General features: G+C 44.2%; 1 protein-coding gene across 4 annotated transcripts in view; it reads right to left on the reverse strand.

Annotated features, from left to right (window-relative positions):
- Positions 1-5,004: 5,004 nt before the first annotated feature.
- ipo8 (importin 8) overlaps positions 5,005-17,316 on the reverse strand; it is a 26,036-nt gene continuing 13,724 nt past the window's right edge. The window contains exons 15-26 of one of the 4 annotated variants that reach the window (XR_011310312.1): positions 16,582-16,742; positions 16,308-16,433; positions 16,065-16,140; positions 12,749-12,874; positions 12,404-12,501; positions 12,216-12,311; positions 10,718-10,938; positions 8,929-9,134; positions 7,061-7,288; positions 6,721-6,850; positions 5,348-5,824; positions 5,005-5,285 (exon numbers count right to left, since the gene is read on the reverse strand). Coding sequence is in view for 2 of the 4 variants with exons in the window: in XM_069688196.1 (XP_069544297.1) it covers position 5,824; positions 6,721-6,850; positions 7,061-7,288; positions 8,929-9,134; positions 10,718-10,938; positions 12,216-12,311; positions 12,404-12,501; positions 12,749-12,874; positions 16,065-16,140; positions 16,308-16,433; positions 16,582-16,742 (1,469 nt within the window). In the remaining 2 variants the exon portion in view is untranslated. Of the gene's footprint in view, positions 5,825-6,720; positions 6,851-7,060; positions 7,289-8,928; positions 9,135-10,717; positions 10,939-12,215; positions 12,312-12,403; positions 12,502-12,748; positions 12,875-16,064; positions 16,141-16,307; positions 16,434-16,581; positions 16,743-17,316 lie in introns of all 4 variants that reach the window. The other 3 variants (XR_011310311.1, XM_069688197.1, XM_069688196.1) reach the window with 3 other exon arrangements.

Genomic DNA, 17,316 nt, shown 5'->3' on the forward strand with positions numbered 1-17,316 from the left:
TGTCATTAAATACCTGTAAAACTCATTTCACATACGAAGAACATGAATCACTGACAGCATCTCTGAATCCACACACAGGATTAGTTTGGATGAGAGTCTGCACAGATGCAAACATGCTTCCTACAGTTCACAGCTCTTCCTGCTTCCTGTCAATCACAGATGTCAAAGTCAGAAGTACCACACACACTTATGCATGAAACAATTAGTCTTTTCTAACATATGAAACATATTTAGAGCAGAAAACTTACTGAAAACATTTTGTCAGCTGGTCTCTCACTCTCCTGTTTGTGCTTTCACATCATGGAGAGTTTGTCAGGTTGGATTCAGACTGGCTGAGTGTGGACGAGGAGACGCAGGCTTCTCCTGCTGTTGGACCGAACAGATGAAGGAGAGGAGGGAGAGGGGGAGGGGAGAGGAAGGAGGAGATGAAAGAGCCGGCGAGCCTTCATCACTCCTCTCATCTCCACTCACGGTCCTCAGCAGCATCAGAAACCCTTTCTGCTCCTGTCTGCTGCCTGTCAGCGTGGCCCCGCCTCCTGTCTGCTGCCTGTCAGCGTGGCCCCGCCTCCTGTCTGCTGCCTGTCAGCGTGGCCCCGCCTCCTGTCTGCTGCCTGTCAGCGTGGCCCCGCCTCCTGTCTGCCTTCAGCTGCTGCAGGGACAGGTGGACCCAGAAGGAAGCTCCGCCCTCACTGTCATCACCACATCACCTCGTCAACGCTCCTCATGAACCAGAGACGGGAGGAGAATAGATCAGCTGCTCATCTCTGATCTACGAGGAAGTTTTGTTTCTAAGCTTCCAGGTGATGTGTTGTTGGAAGAACACACTGAAACAGCCTGTTAACAAAGGTGTGGTGTTGTCAGTGACTCTACCTGTGATCAGGAAGCAGGAAATGAAGCTGTGTGGACGGATGACATCCGATTGGTCCGCTCCACATCGGGTTGGTGCAGAGAGGCTGAGGAGACGAGCCAACCGCCCGGCCAGCAGAGGACCGAAAGTATTCTATTGGTTGGCTGAATGTCGTGACTTCCTGTATCTGTTTCAAATTAAAAGCTGTGCAGCATTCAGTGTGTGTTAAATGTTGTGTGTTCTGAGCTGGTTTGTTGGTCATTCATGAGTCACCTGGTTTGTGTTTGATTAAAGGGCGCCCCCTGCAGGCATGTTGAACCACTACGTCTTCTTTTCTGGATGAGACGATGTGTAGCATTTGTGTTTATCTGATTTTACATGCATTTATTTTAATGTGTGCCTAAAAAGTCCTCAATGTAAAAGCTTAAAAAGAAATCTAAATCAATATTTATGTTTATATATATATATATATGTATATATATTCGATCTTTTCTTATCATAAATAGGCAACATTATCAAAATAAAAGAGCACACTTACAGACATATATATTTACATGAAGGGAAAAAAACAAAAAGAAACACAATCTCTTCAAGGAATATTGTATTGTATTGTATTGTATCAAAACAAAAAAATTATAAAGAATTTTAACGAAACAACATAAACCGGAGAATATAAATATTTATACTATGAGTAGTGTTTACAGCTGAAACACCTGCTGGTAATATCATTATTGTAGATATTCATCATTATCTCTGATGTACATCTCAGAAAATAACCATAAAGACTCCCGGCAGGACGTTTGTAGGTTTTCTGACAGAACAGCTGCTCTTATTTTCATCAGACTTGTTTTACTTCACGCCTGCAAACAAACGTTTTCACGCTTCACGTCTGTCTTCCTGAATTTCGTCTCCATAATGAGGTGGCTGAAACCTGCAGGTTCCTGAACGCCTCACACGGCTGCTGCTGCTGGAAACACTCAAATCATATTCTTCATGTTTCTGTTCTTACAGACATATCAGCTGTTGTTTCATCAGATGCTGTTTCTTTGTGTGATATGTTTAATGTGATTTTTAATGACACCACAGCATCAAGTTGTTTTTCCTGATCATTCCTCTCCGGGTTTATAAACGCTGTTAACCGCCTCCACTCCGATGTTTCATTTCATTATTCCAGTTCTCGTTAGGACCGGCCTGCCGTCCCGAGGCTGGTGAAACATTACCCATGGTGCATTAGGGTGAATGGGCTGTTAGGGGAAAGGGTGATTCCAGCGGCACTCGGCTATGAAGACGACGAGCCCTGCAGGGGGCAGCAGAGGAAACACTGTCATTACAATTAAGTGTTAAACACATGCTGTTCGGCCGTTAAGTAATAAAAGCAGCTGATACGAAGTCGGGATGGTGACGTCATGAGACCGGCAGCTAAAACCACCTGGACACATGAATTATGAATCTGACACGCTGATTAAATGTTGCTGCAGAGCTGCAGGTGAAACCTCACCAACATCAAGGAGACACACCTGCTGATTGATGGAGCAGAACGTCCCAGCCTGTTGCAGATGCAGCAGGACAACAGGAGAGTCTGTTGGAGGACAGGAGAGGGACCACATGACATAAACGTGTTAGATATTATCTGGTCTTTTTTGTCACATTTGTCAGAATATGGGACTCAAATACACGACGAGTAACGGAGAGAAAACTCTTCAATGAAGGACGTCCCGCAACGGGAGACACGAGACGTCCAGAGGACACGAAGGAGATTCACACTGAAAACTGGCTTCATGAGCAAAGACATGCTGGTTGGCACGACGACGACCTGATGGAGGAGGAAGGGAGACTTTATACACAGGAGAAGGGACATAATCAGACAAACAATCAGGGTGGGAGGACACGGGGACAGGAAGTGAGGACAACCGGAAAGAGACACAAAGACAGTTCCCAAAATAAAACAGGACATGAACATGAAAACCTGAAAAGACACAAACAACACAATCACAAGAAAAACACACAAACATACACATACACCTCTGACACACACACACAGTCAGACACGCACACACACACCTCCGACAAACAGACAAACACACACACACCTCCAACAGACACACACACACACACACACACACACACACACACCTCCGACAGAGACACACACACACACACACAGACAGACACACACACACACAGACAGACACACACCTCCGACAGCTCGTCCTGCTGCAGCTCAGCTCTCTGCTGCTGTCCACATCTGAAACACGATCTCCTGAAGGGTTTCAGAAACACTTCTAAGTGTTTCTCTGAGACGCGCCTCCTTCCTCCATCTTCATGACAACGAAGACACCGAGAACCCGGCTGTAGACTCACAGTTCGTTTTGGTTCTGATGAGCTCCCGTGTGGAGAAGACGATGGACACTCAGTAGGGTTTGCAGGGAGCGCTGGTGCAAACGGACTATGTTGGTAATATTTATATTTTTTTATAAATTATTGATAAATAACTTTTAGTTCAATAAAGACAACCTAGGGACATTTCTGGAGTGCATCCCGGACAAGGCCCCACAAATGTTACAGTGAAAAATAACAATAACAATAGTTGACTTTATTGAACTAAAAGTTGGTCCAGCATACAAACCCAGTATCAGGTGTCCTCGTCTTTCTGTAGGAGCTGCACTGAACCGTCCTCTGAGGTCAGGAGGTGTGGAGAAGGAAGTAAGGCATTTTAAGACTGTGGACAAAATGCTTGAAATTGTTTGACTTCCTTGATAAATTAACTCGTACTCTTTCTGCCCATTACCTACATTCCCTTCTGGGTCGGGGGGCTTAAAAAAACGTACTCCTCACAGTGTTTGTGGAACTGACTGTGATTTGTCTCTCGGGTCTCCTCAGCAGCTCGATCCTCAATAACATGCGGTGCGTTTCTTCCTCCGGCTGTCTTCCAGCGGCGTGGGACCGCCTGTTCCTGCAGCAGCGTCCTGGCCCAGATATGTCAGCCAAGAAACATCTTCCACCAACGGCTGTCATTCGTATGCAGGACAAACGATTACAGAGCTCAGAGACAACAGGCAACACAACACAGAGAACACCGAGTCAGACAGGACAGCAGCTGGGACTGAAATCCTATCTCCTACTTCACCCTGCAAGACAAACCGTGGCAGAAGAGTTTTCTCAACAATATAATAATATATTAAATTATATTTTCTGCTTTTAATCAGGTTTTGTAAAAAGGATAAAGTGGTTCACTTTTAGAACCTCGGGCAGCCTCCTTCGAACAAAACAATACAAGAAGTGTATTTTATTTTAACCTTCAAAGCTGCCACTGATTTCCTGTGACAGAAACTAATGTAGAATTACTTTGTGAGGACAAATTAATGTAATATTCTTATTCTCACCTTCAAAGCAGCCATTGTTTTCCATTTCTTTTTTTTATAAGAAATTACCATAGAGGACACTTATGACTACAATTATTATCTCAGCTGTCCGTCTCCCTGCATGTCTGTCCAAATACATTATTATTTTTATTATTATTTGACTAGCCTGACACTTTCTCTGACTGTAGCTCAACTGTAACCAGTTTAGGTTAAAAAAAAAAAGTCTGTAGTTCTCTCACGCTCGTGATAAAAACATTCCTCTAAAGCTCAATTCTGGGGCTGTTCGTTAAATAGTTTTCTAATAAATAGTAAATTTATCAATTCATGATCAACTACCTAGCAATTCTGGTTAGTTCCGGCCCACTTCTGGATTAAGCCCCGCCCTCTCCTAGTACAGCTGTGGATACAGAGTGTCAACACTCACATATGTAGTGAAGACACCAATAAATTGAACTCTGATAGAAAAACAAGGTGGTTGTCATGACAGCAGGCGATGCTCCACAGACACATCTTCAACCAGACAGCCAGAAGTCAAAGTGGACGCCCAACATCAGCGTCACCGAGTTATTGTGCTGAACATTGGACCTGAAAAGGTTTTCTGCAGAACATGATGTCAGTGACGTTGACCTTTGGGTAATAAAACAACATCATTTCCTCTTGTTAGACATTCATGTGAATTCTTGTCATAATTAGTGTGAATTCTTGAGTTATGTCCACAAACTTGTGTTTTGAGGTATCAGTGACCTTTGACCTCCAGAATCTATTCAGAATATAGACAAAACAAGAAGTCAGAAAAATGTTACATGAACTTTTATGATTTTCTTAAATTAGTTCTGAAAAACGTTACAAAAACAAAAAGTCAAAGGAAGAAACAGAACGACAAAAACATCCCGCTCCCGTTTTACATTTCATACGCGTGATGTCTCAGTTGGAGGCCGCACGTCTTTGACCTTTGACCTCCCAGTCCATCGACAGTCAGTATACAAAGCACCCTGACAGACATGATGCTCCTCCTGCTGCTCAGTCGCTTCATGAGATGATAAAATGTGTTCGGCTATAGAGACGGAGACGAAGTACTTACAGTACACACACACACACACACACACACACACACACACACACACACACACACACACACACACACACACACACACACACACACACACACACACACACACACACACACACACACTCTCTCTCACCAACGGACTGCACTGTACAAAAACCATAACGAATTCTGCTGGTCAAGAACATTTACATTTATAATGCAGACCTACACACACACACACACACACACACACACACACACACACACACACACACACACACACACACACACACACACACACACACACACACACACACACACGGGTCCGGTCCTGGTGTCAGAATATTCCAGTCGGGTCCTGTACAGTCCACCAGTCCCCGACTGCTCTGAGCCCACTGTCCGCTGCTCGGTCTGGTTCTGATGGGATCCGTGACGCCTCATGTGGTCTGAGCTGGACTGAGATTGTTCAGATTGGACTGAAATCCACTTCAGGTCAGACCAGTTCCTTTTCTGCCCCCGTTCTGTGACCTGTCCTCCACGTCTGCAGCCGTCCGTCTGTCCAGAACTCTGAAACCAGAACCAGAGTGAGGTCAAAACTGAGGGGCACTTTAAAGGCCCCTCTAGGCATTAAACTGCTATAAACTGAACTACAAGCTGTGTAAAATGTAAATAAAAACATTGATGATTTTTAAAACTTATAAACTCATATTTAATAGAAAATAGACCAAAGACAACGTGTCAAATGTAGAAACTGAGATATTTTTATTTTTTTTATAAAAATAGAATCTCATTGTGAATGTGATGTCAGCAACACGTCTCTATAAAGTTGTTCCAGGATCATGTTCACCACTGAGCTGCATCAACTCTTCTTTTAACAACACTCTGGAAACCTTTGGGAACTGAGGAGACCAGTTTCTGGAGTTTTGAAAGTGAAATGTGGTCCCATTCTGGCCTGATAGAGGATTTCAGCTGCTCAACAGTTCAGGGTCTCCTTTGTTGTATTGTTCATGTCCTGATGCTCCAGATGTTTTCAATGATTGACAGGTCTGGACTGCAGGAGGCCAGTTTATCAGAGGACTCTTCTATTAGAGAACCATGCTGTTGGAATACGTGCAGAATGTGGTTGGACGTTGTTCTGATGAAATAAACAAGACCTTCCCTGAAAGAGACGTTGTCTGGATGGCAGCATATGTTGCTCCAAAACCTGAATATATCATTCAGCATTAATGCTTCCTTCCAGATGTTCAAGCTACCCATGCCATGTGCACTAATGCATCCAAGCAACAACTCGGAACAACTCGGAACAAGTAGGATCAACTAGGAACTCAGGCTAATGTTCAGAGAAGTCTAACTCAACTTCTGAGCATCACTCTTCCTCTGTCTGCATCTCTGTACCCCACCCACCACATCCACCAATGCCACACCCACCCACCACATCCACCCACACCCACCCACACACTCACCACTGTCCCTTGGCAGCGGTGCTCCTCCTCTGCTGAGAGATGCTGTAGATCTCCTGCAGCTGTTTCTTCTGGTCATCGCTGAGAGGAGCCGTCAAACACTGGTACCACGCTGCATCCGTGTTCTGGACCCCTAACACACACACACACACACACACACACACACACACACACACACACACATATATATACATACATACATATATACATATATACATATATATAAAACTCACTGTCTTAAAGGTGCAGTACACTGTTTGAAGGTGCCTTCGTGCAGTTCTTCCTCCTCTGGTCTCATAGAACCAGGAGAGACAGACTTTCTGTGATTGAATGTGGGACTCACTGAGCAGGGCCGAGGTGAAGAACTGGTACTCGTCCTCTCCGTTGTCGTAGTCCAGAGGTGTGCTGTACTCTTCCAGCGGCGTCCCCTCAAAGCCCTCTTCATCCCAGTAGTCGTCCTCATCCTCGTCGTCCTCGTCGTCTTCGCCTCCCTGGCCCGCCGGCATGCTGGACTGCTGATGCATGGCGTTACGGTTCTCATTCACCTCGTCTTCATCACTGGGAATCTCCTCTGTTCACACAACATGAGGCAGGTGTTAGGATGGAAGAGGGTCAGCCATCACAGGAAGAGACTGAGCCCAGAGGTCACGACCTACACTACATGTAACAGATATTACATGTAACAGTACATACTACATGTAACAGTACATACTACATGTAACAGATATTACATGTAACAGTACATACTACATGTAACAGTACATACTACATGTAACAGTACATACTACATGTAACAGTACATACTACATGTAACAGATATTACATGTAACAGTACATACTACATGTAACAGTACATACTACATGTAACAGTACATACTACATGTAACAGATATTACATGTAACAGATATTACATGTAACAGTCCATACTACATGTAACAGTACATACTACATGTAACAGATATTACATGTAACAGTACATACTACATGTAACAGATATTACATGTAACAGTCCATACTGCATGTAACAGTCCATACTACATGTAACAGTACATACTAGATGTAACAGTACATACTACATGTAACAGATATTACATGTAACAGTCCATACTACATGTAACAGTACATACTACATGTAACAGATATTACATGTAACAGTCCATACTACATGTAACAGTCCATACTACATGTAACAGTACATACTACACGTAACAGTATACTACGTGTAACAGTACATACTACATGTAACAGATATTACATGTAACAGTACATACTACATGTAACAGATATTACATGTAACAGTCCATACTACATGTAACAGTCCATACTACATGTAACAGTACATACTACACGTAACAGTATACTACATGTAACAGTACATACTACATGTAACAGATATTACATGTAACAGTACATACTACATGTAACAGTACATACTACATGTAATAGTGCATACTACATGTGACAGTACATATTACATGTAACAGTACATACTACATGTAACAGTACATACCACATGTAACAGTACATATTACATGTAACAGTACATACTACATGTAACAGTACATACTACATGTGACAGTACATACTACATGTGACAGTACATACTACATGTAACAGTACATACTACATGTGACAGTACATCTGCCGGAACCACAGCTGCTGAATAAATTCCCTCCGAATGTGAACGGTCACGTCAGCGTGTTGTTCACAATATTGTGTATATGGACTCATGTCAGCATGTTTCATGGACAGTTTTCAGAGTTTGTCCGATTCATCGTTATGTGTGAGCTGAATTATTTCCAAACAAACATCTGCCAGACGAAGGCGTGAGGTCACAGCGTTGTTCTACTGATGATATTTGCTCCTTTCGTTTCCTTCTCTCCCGACTAACAGCAGTTCAAAGCAGAACCACTTCTCACCGGAGGAAATGTGACCTTTTCTATTAAGAACGTTCAGCAGCATTTAATGCCATGAAATCGAAGCCTTTTAAAGACGTCATTTATCAGTCTGCTCCACCAGCAGCAAGCTGCTTCAGGGATCGGATTCCTTCACGCTCGACTGAAGCCGAGTGCAGCCAGTGGGAGAGACGGTGAATGTGCTGCAGCCAATCAGAGCTCACGCAGAGGAAGAGAGTCTCCATTCATTTAGTTACTGAGTCTACCTGCTTCATCTGTCTATATTCATTCTCCTCCTCCCTGATCTCGTCTCACCGTTCTGGTCTTCGTCCTGAGCCCCGGCGCGGGCCAGCAGGTCCGGTTTGTTGATGAGGCGGGAGGCGTAGAGGTGTTTGAGGCCCAGGAACAGCAGCAGGATGGAGGGGACGATCTGGGCAGCGACTCCCTCCAGAACCGCCGGCCGGCTGGGCAGCTCTATCAGCACGCTCAGCCCAATGATGCACATCTTCCTGTCATGGAGTCTGGGGAGTGGATCGGGGACAGGACAGAGGACAGACAGTGAGGGGACGTCCTAAAGATCCATGAACACCTCCTGGGACTGACTGGGTTAACGGAAAGCAGCGATGAAGCTAAACAATATTCAGAATTAAAGAATGAAGCCGTTTTCTTGTCTGAGGATGAAATGAGACGACAGATATCTAATGTGGGAGTTGATTACTCAAGGTTTTTAGCCTCGCTTAGCATAAAGACTGGAAGCAGGTGGAAACTGCTAGCATGGCTCTGTCCAAAGATTAAAAAAATATACCAACTATCATCTTAACAGCTCACAGTCAAATTCTTTTAAAAAGTTGATTTTTTTTTTTGCATCTGGAACTACTTCTTCCTCCGTGTGCAGCGCTTCTCTACATGTTCCATCAAATCAACAACTAAAACCCCTCAAACCAGTGTTACACTTCACTAAAGGAACGAATGAAAATGTGCTGGTAGATGTTGGACTTTTTTTCTCTGTAGTCTTCTCTCCTCCCTTGGCATCAGAGCCAGACCGGCCCTTTCTCTCTGCTTCCTGTCCTTATGCTAAGCTAGGCTAAACTCCAGCTGTGCAATTAACACAGACATGAGGATGACATCACTATTCTCATCTCACTCTCAGAAAGCTTTATATAAGCATAAAAAAACATCTCATTGTTCTCCATAATGATTAGATTCAGCTGCTGCATTGTTTACAATCACACATTACATTCATAAGATCCCTTTTTTAAATCCAATAAACGGGGAAATAGTTTGTACATTAGCTTAGCAGTAGCTAGAACGCACAAATCAAACAACAATCCCTTCAATCAGCTGTTTAACATACCTTTTGAGCAGGATATTGGGTACGTGTGTGCGTGTATGTGTATATACATATATATATATATATATATACACACATGCATATATATATATATATGTATGTATATATACGTATATGTATGTATGTATATATATATATATATATACATATATATATACATACATATATATGCAATATATATGCAATAATTATGTTTTTCTTTACATTCTCTACATATTAGGGTGTTTATTATTTATTTTGTCTACATAGTTTTTATTTTTGTACAATTTTCTAAGAAAATTAATTCATTTTTATTCTATTCTTTTTTTATTGCTTGCATATTTGTAATTTTGTCTTTCTGTGTACTTTTCTTTTTCCTGCCTCTATTCTTAAGATGTTGTAACAACTAACTGTCCTGTCCTGTATCTTGATCTTATATCTCATCTTATCTTACAGTCTAGTTAGTGACAGTTAGTGAGAGCACAAGTCGTCACCCGTCATACCGACTTCACAACAACAAATGTATTTGTTTGTTTCTAACCCTGCAGATGATTAACTGTCAGATCTGTACAGATTCATACAAATAAAACTGTCCATCCCTCCAAACTGTACTTGTCACATTCATGCCGCTCATTCAATGACAACCAAACATGCAATCAACATTCCTATAAGAACATTTAAACCACACTCCTGTGAACTCTGAGTGAAACCTGTGAGCCTCATTTCATCCACAACATTCCTCCCTGACTAACTCAGGCAGCAAGCACTGCTCACCCCAGGAAGAACTCGGTGTCGTTCATCCACTGGTTGATGAAGTGGGCCGTGATGGGCTGCGGGTTGTGTGGGAAGTGCATGTTGTCCATGGTGTGGAGGAGCAGCGCTGGGTTGTAGTACAGAGCAGCGATGGCCACCTGCAGACACATAGTCCTCAGCTCGCTGGACTTCACCCCCCGCATCAAGCGCTCCAGCACCACCTCCACGAACAGAGGGATGCACTGCAGGAGGGAAGCACCAGCAGGGCAGTGATGATGTTAGAAAGAAGCAGTTGTAAAGCAGACAGCATGAAGACATCTGGACTTCTACAAACATTCAGCTTTGGACTTCTGACATCACAACACGCTCTAAATGACTCACTGGAAGCATGAAATGTCCTTGTGGTGGCAGGGCATGGTTTGGCTCAGCTGCAGGAGGGACTGATTGGGGGTGTGGTTCAGGGAACGGTACTACGAAGAGGCCTAATGGGCCTCAGCTGAAACTGATCCCCGATTGTCCCTCTCTGGTTTGATAAAAGGGAGTAGAGGACACCAGACACGAGGGAGGACACGGAGCAGCAGGGTGGCTGTGAGACAGATCAGTACACAGAAAGTGTGTATGTAGGTAGTGTATGGTTCTGGTGGAAATAAACACCTTGGAGACAAGAATTCATCTAACTGTTGTCGTTTGTGCTGGGAGAAACCAACTGTGGTAGGAAGATGCATGCCACAGTCCTGTTTGAAATCATCTCACAGGAGCACATAAAGGGACATTTGAGTTCCTGTGGCGGTGGGAGGTTGTAACCAAGCAACAACAGCAGTGATGTCACCACAGGCCTGTCAATCAAACAGACATGCCCCCAAAAACGGGTCTTCTTGAATCTTCTTTTCTAATGAATGAGGGATTATTTTCAGATGGACCTCCAGAAAACTAAGAAGAAGGAGTGACTTTAGCTAACAACACCGAGATAACTGGTGGACACATTTTATTCACTTTGGATTTGATGAGAGAAGTTGAATGGGAGTCGATGGAGCCGGAGGCTTTTTGGAGCCGACCTCTAGTGGCACTCAGTGGTATTGCAGCTGAACACACTTCTGGATCGGAACCATTTTTCAGACCTGAAGCTACGAACTCTTTTAGAAACAGTCTGTGGTTCCAACATGGGAAGTCGTGTGCACATTATGCTTGGCGTTCAAGTGGTTAAGTCGGAAAAACACTGTTGCTGGGCAACGTGGACGATGAAATTTATCAAGTTAACAGGAAAAACAAAGACACAGAGGGAAAAGCAGAGGTTGTTTGGTGGATCAACATGTTCCTCAGACGTAGGTTATTATCTAAGTTATGAAGACAAACTCTACATGACTAAAACTGCAAAAGATCAGCTGAATATCCAACCAGACATGAACCTCCACGACCTCTGACCTTTCTGTAAACGTCAGCAAACACGTCAACTCGTCACTGTGGTTCCTGTATAAGTGGATCCCAGATAAAGGTGTGTACACTGTGGAGCCACTCTGACCTGGTCGATGCCTCTTCCTCTGCACTGCAGGATGATGACCTCCAACAGTTTGGCAGCGTGACACTCCGCGTCCTCACCTGCATCGATGGTCAGCACCTGCAACAGGTCAAAGGTTGAGAAGCCGTTGAGCCGTCAGGATGTTCACTGAGTGAGTTCTGAGCTGTGAGTGAACACGTTCAAAACCCGACCTTTTTGCACATGTTGTAGATGACCTCCAAGTGCTTCGGGTTGGACAGGAGCATGTCTGTATCCACGGTAACGTAGTTGTGCAAAAGAGGCATCATATCTGTAAGACAAACAATCAGCCATGTATTTTAGCTTCAGCATCTTTTTGGAGAAAACACTGAAGTCTGAGTCACTATTAGTTACTGGAGATGGTTACTGGAGGTAGTTACTGGAAGTAGTTAAGTAACAGGTCAGGACAGTTTGTACAAATGCAAAGTAGTCTGATGTTAAATATGCTGACCAGAACAGGTGGTACTCGGCCACAGCCAGCCGCTCAGGCCCGTGTGGTAACGTGGTGGGTAACGTACCAGTGAAGTAGTCGAAGCAGTCGTGCTGGAAGACCTCATACAGGACGCCCAGCAGCTGCCACATCTGGGGGGAGATGGTCTGACAGGTGAGGCCGAACGCCAGCGACAGGATCTCCTCGTAGAACTCTGCAGGGAGAAGAGAGGATGGTGATGAAGATCTCTCTCTCTCTCTCTCGCACACACACACACACACACACACACACACACACACACACACACACACACACACACACACACACACACACACACACACACACACACACACACATTTATATCACAGAAATGGAGGCGGATGTCTTTAACTGGTGACATTAGTTCCTCCCATCGTGCCATGTCCTGTACCATCACAGATGCTGGCTTTAGAACTGAGCTGATAACAAGCTGGATGGTCCCTCTCCTATTTAGCCTGGAGGATGCAGCGTCCATGATTTCCAAACAGAATCTCAGATTGTGATCCATCAGACCTCAGGACAGTTGTCCACTTCACCTCAGTCCATCTTCAATGATCTCGGTCCAGAGAAGGCGGCGGTGTTTCTGGATCATGTTTCTATCTGGTTTCTTCTTTGGAGAGTTTTAACATCATTTGTGGACGCAGCGATGAACTGTGTTCACAGACGATGGTTTTTACAAGTGTTCCTGAGCCCATGCAGTGATTTCCACTCCAGAATAGTGTGTTTTTAATGCAGTGCTGCCTGAGGGCCCGAAAATCACCACCATCCAATATTGGTTTCCAGCCTTGTCCCTTGTGTTCAGAGATTTCTCCAGATTCTCTGAATCTTTTAATGATATTATGAACCGTAGACAATGAAATCCACTAATTCTTTGTAGTTTTACGTTGAGGAAGGTGTTTTTTGTTTTTTTCTGGCGCTACACAACTTTCCCTGTCCCAACTTCTTAGAGACGTGTTGCTGCAATCAAATTCAAAATTAAAATTTTTCATAAAACAATCGAATTTCTCCATTTCAACATTTGATATGTTGTCTTTGGTCTATTTGCAATTAAATATGAGTTTGTGATTTACAAATCATCATTGTTTTTATTTACATTTTACACAGCGTCACTACTTTTTGAAAACAGATTGTATTAATACTCTTCTTTCAAAGCAAAAGCAGCATTTGTGAGTTTTTAGAAAGTTTTCTCTGATCAATACAACTTCTGTTACATATGAAAGGACAAGTACCACAAAATTGTACTTTAAAGCAATACTTGAATAAATGTACTTTGTCCCACTGTTTCGGGGTTTGCTGTCTTTAAAGGTTGATGAAGTCACATCTCATCACGTGTCTCAGCTCACAGTAGATCCACATGGCTCACAGCTGTAACACCCTCAGGAAGTGTGATGATTGGAATTTCAGCTGCTCCTCCCCCTCCCTGGGGAGTCACTCAATAACGCTAGGGTTAAAGTGGACAACTGTGTGTGTGTGTGTGTGTGTGTGTGTGTGTGTGTGTGTGTGTGTGTGTGTGTGTGTGTGTGTGTGTGTGTGTGTGTGTGTGTGTGTGTGTGTGTGTGTGTTTGGTACAGATTTCCTGAAGAAAAATGACCTTTTTGTCTTTCATTTAGTTCATTAGGATCCTCTCCTGCTGCCTTATCAGCCTCTGCCTGAACACAGCTTTCACTGCTGGCAGCAGGTTATCAGTTAATCCATTTAGTACCAGAACCACTGCTCTGCAAGGCAAACCGCTCCAATTAACAGGATTACACACACACACACACACACACACACACACACACACACACACACACACACACACACACACACACACACACACACACACACACACACACACACACAGATATTTTCTATGCTCCACAATGTCTCACTTTCTCTTACGCACACACATTAGCACACTTGTGTGCATTCATGTATTCAATTCCTTTTTAATCATATAACACCAACAGCATGTAAACCTCAGACTGTAAACCACCTGAAGCAGCACTCAAACACCTTCTGCTGGTCAAACACACACATACACACACAATGTGTGTTGTTTGGGTTGTGTACAAACACTGTGTGTTGTTTGGGTTGTGTACCTGCACCAGAGGAAACCCTGAACATGATCTCTGACAGACAGGTCACCAGCAGCTGCACTGAAGAGGCATCATTTAGTCCAACTGACCATTTAGAATCCATTTCATCTCATCAGGTGTCAAAAAGTACAAAACCAAAACAATAAACAACAGTAAACCCAAGCGGAACCACTGGTGACCCCTGCAGGTGTAAATATGCACTACACTTCAAAAACTATGAATCAACTTTGTCATATTTACAGATCTTTCTGTGGAGCGCCCGCACACACAGAACTACAAAAACACACACACACACACACACACAGAACTACAAAAACACACATACACACAGAACTACAAAAACACACACACACACATACACACACACACACACAGAACTACAAAAACACACACACACAGAACTACAAAAACACACACACAGAACTACAAAAACACACACACACACACACACACACAAACTACAAAAAAACACACACACAGAACTACACACACGCCCACACACACACAGAACTACACACTCACACACAGAACTACACACTCACTCACACACACACACACACTCACACAGAACTAGACACACTCACACACACAGAACTACACACACACTCACACACAGAACTACACACACACCCTCACACACACCTGTTTGTTGTAATGATTTAAAGGTCCTGTGTTGTTACCAACTTCACCTTTAAACCGAGTCTTAACCTTTAACATGGAGTGATTTAGTAAAGCTCTGTGATTGGTGGAGAGGTGCATGACATCACCTCTTCATAACAGAAACAGCTCAGCTCCTTCTGGTGTGTCTGCATGCCCCGAGCCCACACGGTGGTTAGTGTCGGGGTCATGACGTCCAGACAGAGCAGAACCTCTGGAGGCAGCGGTGGACAACGTAAACCTCAGGGGCATCGTTTGGTTCTCCTCAAGAGCAATAAGGCAGCGAGCAGAAACCCTGAAAGTCCATGAGCATGTAATCTCCTGGTGCCATCACAGACCAGCTGTTCCTCTGCAGGGCTGTGATGGGTCAGCTGGAACAGCTCAGTCATGTGATCTCAGGCTCTTTGGAGGAACCGAGTGACACTGAATGAGACGGAGCAGATGTACAACATGTAGAAACAGCAGGACGTCTGTGTGTGTGTGTGTGTGTGTGTGTGTGTGTGTGTGTGTGTGTGTGTGTGTGTGTGTGTGTGTGTGTGTGTGTGTGTGTGTGTGTGTGTGTGTGTGTGTGTGTGTGTGTGTGTGTGTGTGTGTAAAAACCCCTTGAACCCCCCCTTCCCGCACACACACCTGCCATACCTATGATGGGCTTCTGCAGGACCAGACCGATCACCTGCAGACAGATTCCCTCCAGCTGCTGGGTGATCTGAACACCACAGGAGAACAGGTTCAGACACCAGCTGTGTGTGTGTGTGTGTGTGTGTGTGTGTGTGTGTGTGTGTGTGTGTGTGTGTGTGTGTGTGTGTGTGTGTGTGTGTGTGTGTGTGTGTGTGTGTGTGTGTGTGTGTGTGTGTGTGTGTGTGTGTGAGAGACCTCCTTGTGGTCCTCCATGACAGTGAGGATGGTGTCGATGGTGCTCAGGATTCCCAGCGCCATGACGGTCTTGTCCTCGTTCTCCTCGTACTCGTCGCTTTGCAGGACTCTGGTGAAGATCTCCGCCTGTGTTAGAGACACACAGACGTCAAACATACACACACACACACACACACACACACACACACACACACACACACACACACACACACACACACACAGTGATGTGTTGTCAAATACCAAACTGTGAGAGGTGTGTGTGTTGTGTTCCTACCAGGTTCTGCGTCATGTCCACAGCGATGGCCGCCACTTCCTGGTTGTACTCACAGATCATCTTCTGGATCACGTTGGTCAGGTCGTCGTTCTCCGTCTCTTTGACCACGTGGAGCAGCTCCTGCATGACGGGCCGGATGTACGGACGCACATACAGCTTGGCTACACACACACACACACATAAAAAAACACACACACACACACACACACACACACACACACACACACACACACACACACACACACACACACACACACACACAGGATGTCAGCTTCAGGTGCTGTTACAACACACTGGTCATCAGTATTCAAATGTGGGTGGAGCCAGGGTTACTATAGTAACCACCAACAACTACCAAAAAGTGTCTAAAAGTGCAGTCTGCCTGAATGAGGATCAGATTACACAGGTCACATGTCTGCTGTCCACAGGTGGACACATTGAATGGAGCCGTTTCCACCCTCTTCTATGCTAAGCTACGCTAACCACATCCTGACACATCGTCATTAATCTTCTGATCTTACTTTTGGAAAACAAGTGAACGAATGTCCCCAGAAAGGTTAGATTATTCTTTGAGGACTGAATGTTTCAGTGTTTGTCTCACGCTTTTAGTGAAACCTCATGTTAGAGGACTTCCTGCTGTCCTTCATCACAGGTGAACATCCATTTTGGTGTGTTTGGACCTTTGTTTAAAAAGAAGACATTAGAAGAAGAGTGTGGTTGTGACATCCTGTGATG

Source organism: Brachyistius frenatus, unplaced genomic scaffold (assembly GCF_029030835.1).
Source record: "Brachyistius frenatus isolate BFR_SWC_R1_liver_20210118 unplaced genomic scaffold, ASM2903083v1 Contig_543, whole genome shotgun sequence".
In the NCBI taxonomy this organism is placed as follows: domain Eukaryota; kingdom Metazoa; phylum Chordata; class Actinopteri; family Embiotocidae; genus Brachyistius; species Brachyistius frenatus.